The sequence below is a fragment of the Embiotoca jacksoni genome, unplaced genomic scaffold, assembly GCF_022577435.1.
Source record: "Embiotoca jacksoni isolate LCO1_2020_lvr unplaced genomic scaffold, fEmbJac1.0.p SCAF_11, whole genome shotgun sequence".
Lineage (NCBI taxonomy): Eukaryota > Metazoa > Chordata > Actinopteri > Embiotocidae > Embiotoca > Embiotoca jacksoni.
Window position 1 is genome coordinate 1,843,244 of NW_027185241.1, and position 17,340 is coordinate 1,860,583.

Consider the following 17,340-nt stretch of genomic DNA (forward strand, 5'->3'; position numbering starts at 1 on the left):
ATTTCAAAAGGCTGTAGCTATTTATTGTGTTTGTGCTTAACTGGTCACATGTACCTGCAAACCATAATTGACAGTGATACTGAGTCATCATTCTTAAACATCAAAAATAGAATATTTGTTGGATTTTATGGAGCCGATACAAAAGAAAGTGCTCCAACACCAAGAGGGAGAAATACATTTGATCCCTTCCTCTTCCATGCAAACGTGTACATTTTCCTTTAAATTTCCTTCCTCCATTTTCCTCACACTGCGTTCGCTCTACCTCTGCACTTCCTCCTCATCTTTGGCACTCGGTGAGCAGTAACATTTAATTAGCATCAAAAGACCTGGGCCCATGCAATATCTATGAGCTGTGACATTTGTGGCAAGACGGGGATCTCCTCTGATGACCCCGGGGCCTCGCTCGTCGAGGGGGGCCGGGGAATATCAGACACCGTTACTCACCCATCTTCTGAGATTATTCAGCGTGTTCGGGCCTGAGATATCCCAGTCTCTGATAGGTGAAAACTCCCAAGAACTCGTCTTGCGATGAAGAGCGTCGGAGTGATTCATGGTTATTTATGTTGTCGGTCATGCCTGTAGCTGTCTTTCATCAGCTGCAATTTATTTCTCAAGTTTGTGATCGCACTGTGGCTTAATTCGTCTTGGTGTGATGGGAATTCATATGCAACGCATTTCCACAAAATCAACACCCGGAGGAAGAACCGGAGCCCATACTGGTGTGTTCCAGGAGAAATGGTTGGGGACCAGCACTCACAGTTATACTGGTGATAATTTAAGGTGGAAAAGCCGCAAGCTTGATGCCCTCAGGCATGACCGTGCGCTGGCATTACCTCACTGAGCACACAATAGTCAATTCACTATTATTGTTACCATGACATGTTGCCACTGCTATTTTCTGATATTGTATCATTCAGGCAGCACATGTTCTGACATGAAAAAGTAACGTGGAAAGTATTCAGAGATGGAAAAAAATGAAGAATTTCTGTGTTGATTAAAGGAGACTGGAATGAGGACAATGTAGCATTATGCCAATGTTCTTTAATTATGGAATTTAAGATGGTTTAACATTTTGCCGATACGAGTGACCTCCTTTCTCTTTGGACTCAGAAAAGCTCTGCTGTATTTATTTGTTTTTCTCACTTCCAGCGCCTGAACCCCGCACCTGGGTATTTTGGCAGGAGTTAAGCAAATCTGCTCGGCTTTCCTAGCATTATTTTTGCCTTCAAATTGATGAAGCATGTCCAACCCCAACCAACAATCCTCTTTGCAGTCGAGCTGTGTGTCTGAACTCGAGTCAGAAATTGCGTTGATGTGTGCCAGCGTGGAGACAGAGAAGCGGTAGCAGGATGGATGCCACCCCCTGCTGAGAAAATGAGTGGAATCACAGCATTTTCCACCCAGCTGACACCCAAGACAGATGGAGCTAGCTAACACTGCAGCGCGGACCCAGCCGAAACCATGGCAACAGCGAGGCAACATGAAGCCCGCCAGGCCAATCACAGAGACAAACGCAGTACCATCTAAGTAGGTCCCCGAGGTGGAGTCAGAGAGGAAGATAGCCCAATGGATGGAGGTTGGTGCTGACAGAATCGGGAGGATCCATCATGACGGTCATGGAAGATAAAGAGAAATTTACCACAATATGTTTTGTGTCCTGAGGGGATAATTCAATATAGGCAGCAGCAACTAGCAAGTTAGATCACAGGCAAATGGCATGTCATTAGCAAAGCCTCTGTAGTGTTGTCAAACAGAAGCTGACTGAAGCCTCGAGACATGTCTACGGTTGATGTGTTTTTAGAGAGTTTACAGTGTGTAGTTTGCCGAAGAGATTCCTCTCTACAATCTGAATTCCCTTCATTTGAACTTCCCTTGTTGTATTTCTTTTACCGCTGCCCACAAGGAATTTGTTATTTCACGTTGCTCCTCAGGGCACAAGATCAGCTTCACAACAACTGACGGAGATTGAATGTCTCGCTCAAGGACGCTTGAGTATGCTTGACCTCAGAACCTGCAGCTGAATGGAAGTCCTGAGTTAATTTAGTAAACCTACCTTGTTGACCAAACGGCTTGTCCTTGAAAGGTGATTTTTACGGTAAGGGATTTACAACTGTAGTTTAATCTGCTAAAGGATTTAAACTGCCAGCACACTGAAATACAAGAATCTACAGAAAGTACCTGCTTGCAGAAATTTTATTTTCTCTGCTGTGGTGGAAACGAAACCCTCAACATTATCACACATTGTCTACATTAGATTGAAAGGCACATGATGTAACGTGGGAAGCCAAGTTAAATATGAAACTGTTCTTACGGCACAGAAAATATGACTGCAGCAAATAAAAGCCCTCTTATTTAACAGAGCGTGAGACACTTAAAACATGTATTGACAATGGTATAGTATAATTGCATATATTAGGATCCAAAATTGTTTTCACTGACGCCTTATAGGTCTTCACAAGATTCCCATTTTCAATCTAGAAGAATATAGTTTGACCATGTGAGGCAACATCAAAGGTTTTTCTTGCTTTTTAAATTTCCTGTGTGACATTACAGCTCGCTGATGAAATATCTGTCATTATAGCAATTGAGGAGCTGCCGTTGCTCTAACCTCTTTCTGAAGAACTTGTGAAATTGAGTTTCTGGAGTGTCTTACACGTTTCAATTTTTGCAGTTAAATTTTGAGGGTCTGAATGGCAGTTATCTATGCTACACAGCTTGTGCACTGTGTTAAGCTGAATTGCCTTTTGTTTTCAGACTCTATTGAGGATTGGTGATTATCAGCCCGCTCTCATTCGCTGAGCGTTAAATGGTGGCGTTCTGTTAAAGCCGCTGGGTGTCACGGAGATACGCACAAGGTGCCCTTTGGTGTTGGTGCAGTGACCACCCAATTCTAAGAAGGAAGTCAGATTACGTAGTACGAAGAGTTACCAAGTCTGCATAGGAAGGAGGATTGAGGTGGTTGGATGGATCAAACACCAAACCTTCACCCAGGAAAGTGATGTTCATGTCAACATGGACTATTTTAGGTAATGCAAGTACAAAAACTTAAGTAACATACTCATTTTAATCCAATCCACAATCTTTTCCTGGACATAACCACGTTTGTTTTGGTGCCTAAACCAAAGGCACCTTCTGCAAATCTCCAAAGTAGGCTTTTTTATTTTAAGTAAATACTTAAACTCTTAAGGCTCCCTTTGAATCTGTTGTGGAATGTCACAAACTGCTTGGTCAATGCATTATTTGTTTGTATATGCTCCTTTTATATACCCGCCACTGCGGCTGGTATGTTGAGTGCTCAGAGCAGCAACTTTTCTCCATAGACATTACTGTATCCAGCGACATTCAATGTCTAAATGTGCTACCGGCGCTGACATGACAGAACGTTCCTGGCTTCCTATTTGTTGTCAGCCACTGACAGCACAATAACTTCCTGCAGAAGCTCCAATGAAGGATCCATGCTATAATCGTTAATCTCTGAAAGCATGTTATATGGCGTCTTAATTTACAGTGGAGAGAAACACATAAACATATTCTCAGGCGAACATCTGTCTCTCTCTGGCTTACACACGCACACGCACACGCAGTCGCTCTCCCACATGCATGGCATCACAGTGTCCATATCCTTCACTGAGTCAAGTCTTTGATGAGGCAGCCGGGGCTTTGAAGGCGGCCTCTGCTATCAGGAGCTTTTAAAGAAGCCCCACTTCGCTCTCCCTCTTTCACGCTTTCCCTTTCACACGACAAACAACAAGCTCATATCGCCCAACTGAACCACAGAGCCACGCTAGGCCACACAGATAACCCAAATCTGATCTTCCTCATCTTACCTCGCCTCCCCTCATCCCAGTCAGATTCAGACACAAAACCTCCCCCCATTCTCTCTCTCTCTCTCTCTCTCTCTCTCTCCACACGTCTCTCCATCTGAAGCTATGACTGCTCTATCTTCTGCACTTTATCCTCACCCCCTCGTCACACTGTGCTCCTCCAATCTCATTACCACTCCCACGAAATCCACTGCTGCATCTTCATCTGTTTTTGAGTATACGCAACACGTATTTGCAGTATGTTTGTTGTCCAGAATTCAAAGATATCTAAAAGGAGCAAGTTTGGACTTTTTTTCACTATTAAACAAGAGATGGATTCAAAGAAAGGTCTTTTTTGTTTGCTTTTGTTCACAAGTTTGGAACCATTTGTTCTAAAACATGGCTGTGACTGTTACCAGTGATTTAAAAAAAAAAAATTATATATTCTTGACATATCTCAACAAACTGCATGGCTATGAAATTCTGTACAGACATTCATGGTGGCAAGAGGACGAATCTTAATGACTTTGGTAACTCTGAAATGTTCTTCGAGCAGCACCAGCAGGTCGATTTGTTTGTCTTATTGGCACATCATGTTGCAGACTTTTATGGAAGTTAATAAAAACAATATTTACCAATCTGTAACAATCTTTTAAGCGCGGTTGACGAGGTGGTTGGTTGTCGTCTGCCATTTCTGAATCCGGCTCAAATGAGTAACAGCACTGCCATTACTTCTCTGCCAATAAAGTCATGTTTGCCAGTAACTTTAGGGAGCCACAGTCTGTCACCAGTGATTGGCCTGGCCGGGTGTTACTCAGAAAATAGGTAACCAATTAAAGGAGACATTCATTAATATTAATGAGCATTAGGTACATGTACTAAAAACAGCTTGTTCTCAGAAGAGCTCCGTTGAGAGGCTTTAGGAGGTGTAAAATGGTATTGAAATGTTTTTTTGACACTGAAAACCACAAAAATATCTTCATGAGGATGTCAGGACTATACATAAAGCACCAGTAACATTACAATATAGGATCATTAACACTTTTATACTGAAGAGTAGGATAAACATTACAGCCTCTGCGCGAGTGGTTTACATTCTTTTGCTGGTTGCAAGTTGCTGACTGAATATAAAAAAGTATGTGTGAAAACTTGAATCCACCACCCACATGATCTTGCGATGTCTCATCCATTTGCATGTAACTGACAGACAGTCTCACACAGTTTTTCTCTCTTGACACTTTAACAAGATCCCTCAGATTTCTTGCACTTTCTCTGGGAGTATTGTCTGTCGATGCCCACACAGCGCCTCTGTCTGGCTGAGTGGGCCAGAAGGTGCCTGTTGTCCTCCTACACTGGGCCTGCGAGACTCTGTCATGGCCCTAATGAGAAGTGGACTTGACATCCTTTCCAAACACTGCAGCTTTCCCAGCAGCCCCCTCTTCTTCCTGTTCCTCTTTCCACAGTAATGATAGCAGAAAGGTTGTGGCACCAAGCAAATTGTAGCTTGAATTATTGATGGGTCACTGGGTCTGTCTGGGCCGTTGCTATGGCGAGTGTTGATCGTGGATGACATCCGTCAATGTGTAAACAGGTATACGAGTGTTGCTGTGTGACTGGAAAAAGCTCTTTTATTTTTCCTGCGTGGCACATTCGGGGTAGATGATAAGGTCTAGAGTGTCAACATAATAATCTGTCAAGGTGTGAAGACAATGACTCGCAGTGATTTTTCTGTGAGGGGTAGTACAGAGGTAGAGCCACATATCTAAAGAAGTTGAGTCTCCATGTAGCATCTTCAATAGTGGAACATGGGTGGGATCTTCTCTTTGGATTTCCTCCTTTTTCATTTCATGCAGGCGCGGTGTTGCAATCATGCAGCACCCAACAATCAGCTTTAGATGACAAACAGCAGCATCAGAAAAAACATAGCATACACTGCCACTCGGTGGCTAGCCTATAATATGGAAAGATTATATCGAAGCTGAAACATTTCAATAATGACCTGTTATGTTTACAACAGTCAACCACATCCTTACTAGTCCTAGTCATTAGACTCTTGGTATTAAAATGAAGAGCTAAGGCAAAAGGCACCGAGTGTGTGTGCACAATAACTGCACCACTGAAATGTGCCTGCTGTATTATCCGGCAGCAGCAGTCAGCCAACTGAAATCATTTGTATAAGCCCAGTTTAGTGGGTCAAAAGGAGGGGTAGAACGTCTGTGGGCGGCTCATGTACTTCACAGAAGAACGTTTAAGCTGATGAACACTGCTTAACAATATAGCTGTAATGTGGACTAATTTAGAGCTGCTCCCTTCCAGCGGGGGATTGATTGCGCAGCCGCCACTTGTTTGTTTTCCAATTTATGCTTTAGTGCGTTCTTTCATTTTACCACTGCGTTTGTTTTGTTAATTGTTTTTGGTTTTGAGAAGTCCTCATGGCTAATTTATTGAATCTGTTTTAGCATGTTCGCCTACTCGCTCTCAGGCAAATGGTATGCTGCATAACTTATGTAGAGTACTTTTCGTTTCTGACATCCGGGGTGAGTGGCTGATGTGAGACTGCGTGCTGCCACTTTGCAGCCAGCGGCAAAGAAATCTATGTCACGCTGCCGGCTTTGCCAATCGAGACGGTGAAACATGCTTTTCAGGTGCAAAACTGAAGCAGAAATTTGCAGTGAAATCATTGGATTACATGCAGTAATGTTCCGGTTTATAACATTAGTAAAAGGTTTGCAGAAAGCCCACAGAACAATGGACACTCCGCAGGCTTTCTGCTATCCAGCCCATGTTGACCTTAAATATGTAATATGACTGTTACACACCACTGATGCTGTTCACTACAGCCACTATTTCATAGCAGCTCAACATTCAAAGCAGGGTTAAAGCTTGTGAATGTGCAGAGCGTTCGACTTGTTGAAGCACAGCTCTGTGAATGCGCTGCGACCTGTGGGCTCCTCCGTCAGCTCGCACCAGCAGCTTGTGAAATGAAGAACAAAATCAATGTGCAACAAAGAGTCTCCTCCTGTCAGTCTTGCCAGATCCAGCTGAAAGGGTAGACGTATTGGGGGACAAAATGGAGGCTGAAACTTGTAATATTCCTTTCAATCAGTGATGACTGCATCAGAGATTCCTATACAGTGTGCGTTTCACGAAAAATATTTCCGTGTTCGCCCAGCAGGCCCGTGAACACGAAGAGAAAAGAAAAGAATCCGTATAATGATCAATGCTGCTGGGAAAGAAGCTAAACAAAGGTGCAGCCGCTGGCGTGTAAAGAATCGACTTCTTGTTACAGTCATCTCGCACCGAGCAAATGAGTGTCTTATGATGGCTTCAGCAGAATTAAACTGCAGATTTCTTTCAGCCAGCAGCAGCTTTTGAACCACGGTTTAATGTGTTCCTGGGTGTGAACACAAATGCAGGAATAACATTCTGTACAAAAATAAAATGATACTCGCTCTCTCAGAAACACACAGCAAACACACATACGCAGGTGTAGAGAGATGTCATGATGAAACATGTTTTATAATGATTCAGTAGTTTGCAGATGGAGCCTTTTTTGGTTTGGTTTTGTACACCGTGTCTCTCCATTTCTTAGATATGAACCCTCTCCATTTACTTTAAAAAAAAAAATATAAATTAGGTGTCTAAATGTCTAACAATACCAAGATCCGACTCCTACATTTTGAAGATTTGGTGCTTTTCTTCGTTTAACGTGACAGTAGAGGGGATGAGTTTTGGTTTTCTGCTGCTGGCCGGTCCAAACAAAACAATTGAAGTTGTTCCCTTAGGTTTTAGGAGGCTGTGATTGAAGTCTTTTCATCGACTGATCAAGGCAAAAAAAAAGTTGGCTGATTAAGCAGCAATAGAAGTGATGCAGTGCAGCAGACAAACTTCTCACAAAGTGATTTCACAAAGACTTTCATGTGTTTTTCCAGGACTGATCCACAGGTGTCATTGCAAGACACTTTTTGTAAGTCTGTTAATGACAAGCCTGTAGAGACAGTTCAGAGTTGAGCATAGTTTTTTTTCCCTTTGTGGACAGAACAAACAGTGTGCTGTTTTTTTAGTTGCTTCATAGATTGTGTTTCAACCAAGACTCAAGCTGTCCTTTGACGTTTGGAACAAAGGAAAAAGATGATGAGAAAATTACTGTGGATGTGCGTGTTGGGGAGTTGAGAGACAGGCAAAACAGGTTTGTGTGCAGATCTGTGTTCACGAGCTGTAAAACTAAGAATTATGTACCTGTGGTCTAAAGAAAATGTATTCTTTTTCAGCCAGGCGACATCAGAAGACTCTCAAAATGTCACCAGCTGCGTTTTTAAATTTGGTCATTACTTGTGGAGCACAGGAACCTGAAGTGACTCCAAATGAACTCTTCCTACAGAGGCAACCAGTTGCATGAAAGTAGCTGTGTTGGTGCCGGACTTGCATCAAGACAACATTATGCATGCACTGTGCATGTGCTTTGGTCTCAGAACTAGAGGGCAGAATCGAGGAAACCACATGCAGCCCTCTGAAGTTCAGATGAAATTTGCCTTCAAACTCGATATGTTTTCCATGACGTGTGTTTCTCATCTTCAGCAGATCAGCTTTTCAGCTGACTTAGTCTCCAAAATCTCTGTAATGTGAGTAAAGCGCAGGTGATGGCAGGTGTAAAAGAAACGGGGCTTTGTTGTCGCATTAAAAGCCCACATTCTTCCTTAGAATCAGTGACACTGTGCTAGAACGCATCAGGAACAAGTCGTGCAGTTATTTGTTTTATTGCCACGTTACATTTTCACTGTGCCTGTCACCTGTCTAATCAGACTTAGGGATATGTCCTAAATGTGAAGAAGAGATGGAAAAGAGGTAAGACAACCTGCCTGGCTGAGTTGGTTGTCAAGCCACAAAATAGTAAGAGTAGACACCAAAATAAAACTTTGCATGACTAAGCCACTTAGCTGTGTCTCAATTTTAAGAATAAGACTGGTGATATTTTATATTTTTTTGTCTGTTAAGTCAAATGACTATAACAAGGATTTGTGGCATAGAAAAATCCTGATATCTCTTATTCCTCAGTGCCATAGAGCTCCATTTTCTTTTCTCAAGCTATTAATAACACATGAATGAGCTAAAATAATGTGGCATATGTTCCTTTATTAACATGAATGCTGCAATATTTTTTCTTTCATCCCATATGCTGTAAATACTGTAAATAATGTACCAAATACAATTCCCAAATAATGCTCTATTTCTGCCTGTTTGTGTCACGTTTGGCAGTAGCACACTAGTTTAAATATATTCTGTGGTAACACATACTCCAACTCTGTTTTTAGGTGTATTTTATAGTGCTAGTTGGACAAAATTTACATCTTTTTTTTAGCACCAGTTAGGTTTGATAAAGCGAAGGCTGGTCTTCAGGTATGGTCTCGTCATGGGATTTGTTGACATATAAAAATACAAAATATCACCAGCCTTAACCTCTAATTCTGAGGGGCAATATGCTCCTTAAAATACACAAACAATGCAAGTCTTAAACAACAATACTTTACACTGACAGTTGGACGTACGAAAGAGTGCCTTGGCCCCTTTTCTTGGGTCTCTGAAGCGAGGACTGAGAGGTTTTACTGGTAAACAGAAGTGACAGACCAAGAAAAGTTTCTCTCCACTGCAGCTCTCATGATGTTTGCGATGGGAGAGATGACTGCATGCCTCGTGTGTGTCTTGAACAGTTAAGAGCCGATAGAAAAGCCATTTGTGTGCTGCCTCCGACAGAGAATTACAACTGAAGGAGAAGAAAAGTGGCCTGTCTGCTGTCACCTTCGATCACTGCTGCTCTACGCCGAGTTCCTCCACTCTCACGCCCTTATCGGCAGAGACATGTTAAAAAATAATCGGAGAATATATTGATAGCCTCACATGATTGAATGGACGGGTAAGCGGTGCAAACACACAAAGTGCAATTACATTAGCACTCCAATAATGAAGCTCATGTGCAGGAGGAGGCTGTCGGTGTGGCACAAGAGACCGGCGACACGTCAGCGGAGACAGATTTATGAACACGGCCCATAATTTAGCTTGTGTCCTGCGTACAGTAAATCACAGAGCAGATGCCAGCCAAAAGGGTTTTACTGTAATTAATCAAGTAACGTATAAACAAGCAAACAAGAATAAATGAATGCAATATAAACAGCGGCTCCTGCTTCATGTCTGTTTGTTTCTCAATGCAGGAGAGGGAGTCTATTTAAATGTGAACGATTACATGAACAAAAGTACAGAGAAGTTCAGAATGAAGCAAGTTCACATCACAAGTGAGAGCAAGTACGTGTGTGTGTGTGTGTGTGTGTGTGTGTGTGTGTGTGCGTGTGTGTGTGTGTGTGTGCGTGCGTGTGTGTGTGTGTGTGCCTGTGGGCTTCTGCTTTGCCAGAGCAGCACTGGCGGTAGAAAGGACCGATGAAGAGAGATGAGACCGGGCGGAGGGTTATTAGTGCTCTCTTTGATAAACTAGAGAACCCGGGCTTGATAGGGAGCGCAGCGCGCACACACACATCAAGGCCGAGGCTGGTCTGTATTACTCTGCCAGAATTAACAAGTGACTATGTTAACGCCACCCTGTACCCAGCTTACTGCTTTAAATAGCAGTGTCCAGCCAAAGGACTGAAGGCTCCATATAAACACACAAAAAAATATCCAAATTTTCTCAGACTGTGAAATCTGAGACCAAAACCTTTGTAAATGTTATTTTGAAGAAAAGTTTTTGTTTTTATGAATAAAAGGCTTCTCAAACTTCTCAAATAACTCATTGCTGTGTCATTATGAAGCACTCAAACGAACTATGACTTTCATTACTAATTAATTTACACATTATTTTCTCAGTTAGTCGTTTGGTCAAATATCCGTCACAGTTGTCCAATGTGATCTCAAGAAATGTCAGTAAAATGTCAATTAAAAAAGACATTGTTTCCGCTTCAGTATGTACTCTACTGACAAAGTTATGATTTACTTGAATAAATACTTGATCAATTAATTTAAAAAAAAAAACAAGACCTAGCATTCAGTACCAACTTTTAGCAGGTTTTGATATTTGGTGGTGGGTAAAAATTTAAGTCCTTTCTTAAAATGTACTGATATTCAATACCCAGCTATATACAATATGTCAACTGCGTGAAAATTTTGAAGGATCTCGGCCAGCATTTGTGCTTTGTGTGTGAAGCACTCCATGTACAGCAGCAAACATCTCCTCACAGGATCTGTAAGACTGTATTATTCGACGCCCGCATGAAACACTTTGAAAAAGTAAAAAAAAATGTCAGCCTCTTGCAATTTGGAAAGTGCAGCTTTCAACTCAGTGTTCAGTCTGTTTGTTAATTCGTTCATCCATGTATTTAACATGACAATATGTCAACTGCGTGAAAGTTTTGAAGGATCTCGGCCAGAATTTGTGCTTTGTGTGTGAAGCACTCCATGTACAGCAGCAAACATCTCCTCACAGGATCTGTAAGACTGTCTTATTAGACGCCCGCATGAAACACTTTGAAAAAGTAAAAAAAATGTCAGCCTCTCGCAATTTGGAAAGTGCAGCTTTCAACTCAGTGTTCAGTCTGTTTGTTAATTCGTTCATCCATGTATTTATGTGTAATTCACTTCGTGACTACTCTTGTCTGTGAAAGTCTTATACAGTAAAGAGTGTAAAGATGTAAACACTGTAATAGCGTGCATGTGTGTTTCCTGCAAAGGTTTATGGGTAGGTTTTAAACATATTTTGCAGTTAGTGGCTGTAAAACTGGCAGGATTATCACAAGAGTGTGTTTGTGAATGATGAATGCATATGTATGTAGATCCTGTATGAAAAGTTTCTAACATGCATTTATATTTAAAGTGCTTTAAAGTACAAAACCATGAGAAGGGGCTCTTAAAGAACAAATTTTCCGACATGTCCACAAAATTAAGAATGTGATCTCGGAGGATTTCAAATTACGATGAGGGCACCGGAACAGCGGACAGGGTGGGAGAGACGTGAGACAAAGATGCCGCACGAGTTGAAAGCGACACGTGCATTTGTGTTCTAAAAACTACAGGAAATTAGTTGTTGTACTTTGGCCCACTGATTTACCCCCAACAACACAGTCAGATCTTAACACAGATATAATTAGCATGTTTTACATTTAGTGTGGCTTACACCTCCAGAGGATATCATCTCTGAGGTCCATCACGATTAAAAGTATCTGTTTAGAAATCACAGAAAAAAGATTAGCGTATAACAGAACTTCATCTTGTTTTTATGTTTCCCTCAAGTATCTTGGTAATCCACTGATAGCTGTTTGCACACCCATGTCTGCTTTGCAAGCAGGATCCTCTAATAGCCAGTTCTGCATAATTTTATTATGAGACTTTATTTATAGGCGAAAACATTGGGGCTCAAATTGTAGCCCGCAGCCTAATTTACTAACTCTATGGCAAGATTATACTTCATCTTCACTTATGTATTATATAAAGACTTATGGAATAAAGACGATTAAGACAAAAGCCATTAACATGAACTTTATTCCAAGCTGCAGTGTTAAATACTTACCGAAGCTCAGAAAGTCTCATCAAAATCACTGCAGACTACAAGGTAGACACTGCAAAGACTTATTGTACAATAAACAATCCGCATAGTGAAGGCCAGTGGTTTCTACGCATCCAGCAGCCATTTATTTTCCCTCATCGTCTTGCATTTTTCTGCCGAGTCACTGCTCTCCATAAACTCCATCTGACTGTGCTTTATCTTTGATGAGGCTCTCCGTGCACGTCGGTCTCCTCTCAATCACTTTCTCTCGTCTCTGAGGCTTTCTGCCTCTTATATGGTTCTCCCTTTTTTTTTTCCTCACCTCTGCTCTGCTATCTTTATGTCATCTCAGATGTCTCTCTCTCTCTCTCTGTCAGGATTTCAAGATCTTACTCTACTGTCTTCTATTTTTTCTTGTTCCCACTGGTTAATGGAGATTTTGTGACTGATACTCCAGCTCAGAAGATGATACATTAACTTTGCCTCGCCTTGGCCTCAGAGAGTCTGGCCAGTGGAGATATGGAGCGGTTTTAAATGGACTACTGTAGATTACATCGATGAGATTGCTTTTAATCCTGCTGCACTTCTGTTGTAGCAGGCCTTATGTTTCACATAATTAGCTTTGGAGGGAAAACTGGGGGAGAAATGTGTGCTGGGGTTTTGATTTGCAGTCTGACAGAGGAATTTTAAAGCTTGGTCAAAATGAGAAACATATTTCAAATTATTTGAGTAAGATATAAATAGAGGGAATGATTAAACATTTAAACATATGTTGTATGTCTTTTGTCTATTTACCAAGATGTTTCTTCTGGGTTTTTTTTTAGCTGTTCAAGAATAAAGTCTTAGAGCTGGGAGAGAAGCTTCTGCCTGCCTTCAATACGCCAACAGGGATCCCCCGAGGAGTCATCAACCTGGGGAGGTAAGTATTAGCACCAGTCCTCACCTCCAACTGTCCTTCATCCCGGATGAGAGATGATACACAGCTATCATACTGGCTGGTGTTATTCAGTGCACAATACTGTGTTCATCTTGAAAACAGACAATAGTTTGACGTGCATGTTGTCGAGAAGTTAAATAAATGCAAATATTCAACCCATGTCTAATGCTCAGTTTGGTTGAATGCAACAAAACTGAATTTTATCATAAAGTTATGATGATTCAAGATAATTTGGCACATAAAAATAGACTTTCACATGTGCTACGGAGGCCAGGAAGAAGAAAGTAGATCTAAATCTGTAATTTTGTAAAAAAAAAAAAAAAAAGTAGATACAGATTTTTAGCCACATTTGAATTTTCAAAAACTATAGTACCAACATTCTGTGTACAAAAAGTGAACTCAGGATAGAAAATTGTTTAAAGTCAACAAGCAGGCCCAGTGTCTCTGTTTATTGACAACAATGGATCATCTGCAGGCTGAGTTTTATTATGCCGATGACATTTGATAAGATTTCATCTGTGTTCGCTTTGCAAGATGATATGAATAATATTTGCATCTCTTTAAATGAGTGGTACTCATTTTTAATCTGTTCCAAACCATTGCCTTCCTAATCTAAAATCTCTAGACGATCTTATTAATGCCGAAACATAACTTCAAGCTGCTTTCATTTTCAGAGCAATTTGACCATTATTTCTGTACGTGCTTAGATTCAGGTTTGAGCCTTTTTAAGCAGGATTGGGGAGAACATGTAGCTTTTGTTTTGTGATCCATCGGGTTTATAGTAAGACTGAAAATTAGAGCTGAAAAGCTTATAACAAAAAAAAGTTTGACAAACTGATGAATGCTAATATCATCACTGTGTCGTGACTGTGATAGGCTAATTATCATCGCTAAGCTCCAGTCTTGCAGGTCGACTATTCTTTTGTTTTGCATGAACAACAGGGTGATAAGGGAACGCTTTGACGTGTCCTGTGAAATTGGGTCTGATATTATTTGGCCAAATTTTAACTCTCAAACTCCTTTGAAATCTGTTTTCGAGATTTTGCTAGACGTTCCCCCGTCTTCCTCTCATTTCCTTATCGTATTTTCTTTTGAGACACTTCCTGGCACCTCTGTCACCCACCTGCTACCAATTAACCCAGCAGGCAAAGCTGGACAGCTGCTGGCAGATTTAATTACCTTATTTTACAGTTAATTCCTGCTACATCACCAACATGCGCCGGTGGTACAGATGGGCAGGAGGAATCATGCTGCCCATAGTGTAACACACAAAAGCAAACCTAAACAAACGCACCTCATTTTAGAGGTGAACATATGCAATGTTTAAAAGAACATAAAGAGGCAGTCAACACTCTGCACACTGGGGAGTTAGGCTATGCTGCACAGCCTGTGGCTCCCTGTGTCTTTCATTGCATGTAATATGTTGTGTTATATCTGTTGTTATGTGTTTCTTCCAGTGTGTTTAATGTTATAAGGGTGTACTTAGTGTGTTACTGTGTGTATGTTTTAACTGCAACCTGAAACAGTTGATAAATTGATTGACAGGTTTATGTATTTTTATATAATTTTTCCAAAAGAAAATGTCAAACATTCACAATTCCCTTCTTCTCAATTGGGGTGATTTTGTGCTTTTCTTTATTTGATGTTAAAGTAAACTAAATATCTAAACTTTGCTTTGACAAGACTGCCCATCTGAAGGCATCACCATGGGCTTTTCAGCATTTTCTGACATCTTAAACACCAAATTATGAATTGACTTTGAAAATGATTACTTGATTAACTGGAAATGAAATGTATGGTTAGTTGCGAAGCCTTTTTTTTTTACTTTAGGTTACTTTTTTTTTTAAACTTTATTTTGGATTAAGCCTTTTCCTTTGTTTCACACTCTACAGGAGAAATAGAGCTGCCGATTTTATAATAATTCATCAGAAGATAAATATTTCCAGTCAACATCAAATACAGAAATGATTTGAGCTCTCTTGTTAGAATGCTCAAAGATGCCCATTTCCCCAACACATTATACTTAATATGTGATATCGATTTTCACTTCTTTTTTTTTCATCATACACCTGATTATATTTCTGACAGCTGTGGAAGAGCGTGTGCTTATTGAAGGGAGTGAATAGGTTAATGGATGTGTGCCAGTGATGCAGAGACTAAACCCACCCCACCCTTCTCCAAACACACACAAACAAACCTCCTGCTGCCCTGCACCTCAGATTAGATTGATTCTTCTTAAAGGAGACATCAGATATGACTCAAGCCAGAGCTCCTAATGGTGAAGCCCCCAAAACCTCAAGTACGTTAATGAAAATTGCAAACTCTTTGAATCGCCTCTGCCCTCAAACAACAGCCACCTCCTATTTTTACTCCACTCCCTATCTTCCCCTCCTCTTAACAATTCAGCTCAATTCATTATCCAAAATCTGATATCCACTGGCAACTCTTACAGGAATATGTAAATTCATTCTGCCTTAACTAATCACAGGCAAGCATGAGTACACCACACATGTACTGACATTTACATTTGGAAGGTGACATTAGCCTCACGAAATGACGGGATAAAACAGAATCTTGTCCTGTATCGCTGACCTTGTAAAAGTTTCTACACAACTTTTTAAGGCTGTTATTATTGCTCATAACTTGGCAGCATTGAGTGATTGTTGAAGTGAGTCTTAAGTCAATGTTAAGAAATCTTTACACAAACATCAATCCCAAAAGGCAACCATACATTTAATGAATAGGAAATTATGCTAAAGGTTATTTTGAAGACTTGTGATTAGTTTATTTTCAGCAGAGTGAAATTCAATTTGCTTGACATCATGTCATTAATGGTTTTGGTGTGCCAGCCAACTTCAAGTGCCAAGTTAAATTTATATATTTTAACTACCGGGAATGTGAGACAAGATCAAAACATCCACTGTTAGGTTGCACTGCCAACTCCCATTTTATCAGCGAAGCTTCTTCACAGCTTTTTACCCAGAGACACTACTGTTGTTGCACGGAGAGTTTAACTGGGAATATTTAGCTCACGTGTTGTTACTCATTTATTTCGCTTAAATCAGTGTCATGAGCTGTCAGGCACCATCCTTTATTGAAATCAGCTGAATGTTATGACCTTGACATACTTTGATATGAGTATTTAACTGGTAAAGAAATTTGGATAACAGCATTTGATGGTGCTGCAATTTCAGATTATTTTCATTATTAATTGAATTATCAATTTATTTCTTGATTATTTTTTTAATTGCCCATCACCAAAAACACCCATCAAAATGTTACCACAGATCAAGGCCATGTATTCAGACTGCTTGTATCATCCAACTAACAATCAAAAACTCAACAACAATCCATTTTTAATTGAAAAGAACCAAATCTGAGAAGCTGGAACTTGTAAATGTTTCACATTTTTGCTTAAAAATAGTTTAACCTAATAATTTCCTTACTACTATATCCTTCTAGTCGCCTGGTAGAATTTCAAGTCTTTGTCAGCAGCTTGCTAGATTGATAAATTTATTAAACAGGTCAATCTACAAATATATTGAGTTTTGATGACTGGATGTTGTTGGCTATCAGTAACTGTGTTAATCAGTCACAAAGAAAACAATAGTGGCTGTGATACATCTGTTGCTGCCGGCTTTTTACACTTCAAAGTAAGAACTACCTACTGTTCATAATATTCACATAAACTGTAAAAGGAGGAAGCACATAGATAACAGTTAAAAGCACTTCTGCTTCTTTGCTGCTGCTGTGTTTTTGACTCGGAATACAAATGCAGGGTCAATCACACTAACAGTGTGAAGAGATGCTGGTAAAAACCTGTTACCTTCCCAGTATGTCTCCAGTGGCCAAATGCAATGCTTTCATGATTTACTTTTTGTGACTGGACTGTGTATGCACTAAGCTGTGCGCTCGTGTATTACATACCCAACAGCACCTGCCTTGTGCTGCTGTTAGACAAAATATTACCGTGCTTTGGAGAGGCTTTCTCACAAGAAAAGATAGCTTGAGTAAAACGGCAATAGGCGAGCATTGACTACATCAGCAGTGGCCAATCAGCATGAGGTTAAAGCCTC

General features: G+C 40.5%; 1 protein-coding gene across 1 annotated transcript in view; it reads left to right on the top strand.

Moving 5' to 3' along the window:
• Positions 1 to 17,340, top strand: part of LOC138193581 (mannosyl-oligosaccharide 1,2-alpha-mannosidase IA) — a 187,666-nt gene that overhangs the window by 156,326 nt on the left and 14,000 nt on the right. The window contains exon 5 of the mRNA XM_069141711.1: positions 13,152 to 13,246. Within this exon, the coding sequence (XP_068997812.1) occupies positions 13,152 to 13,246 (95 nt within the window). The remainder of the gene's footprint in view (positions 1 to 13,151; positions 13,247 to 17,340) is intronic.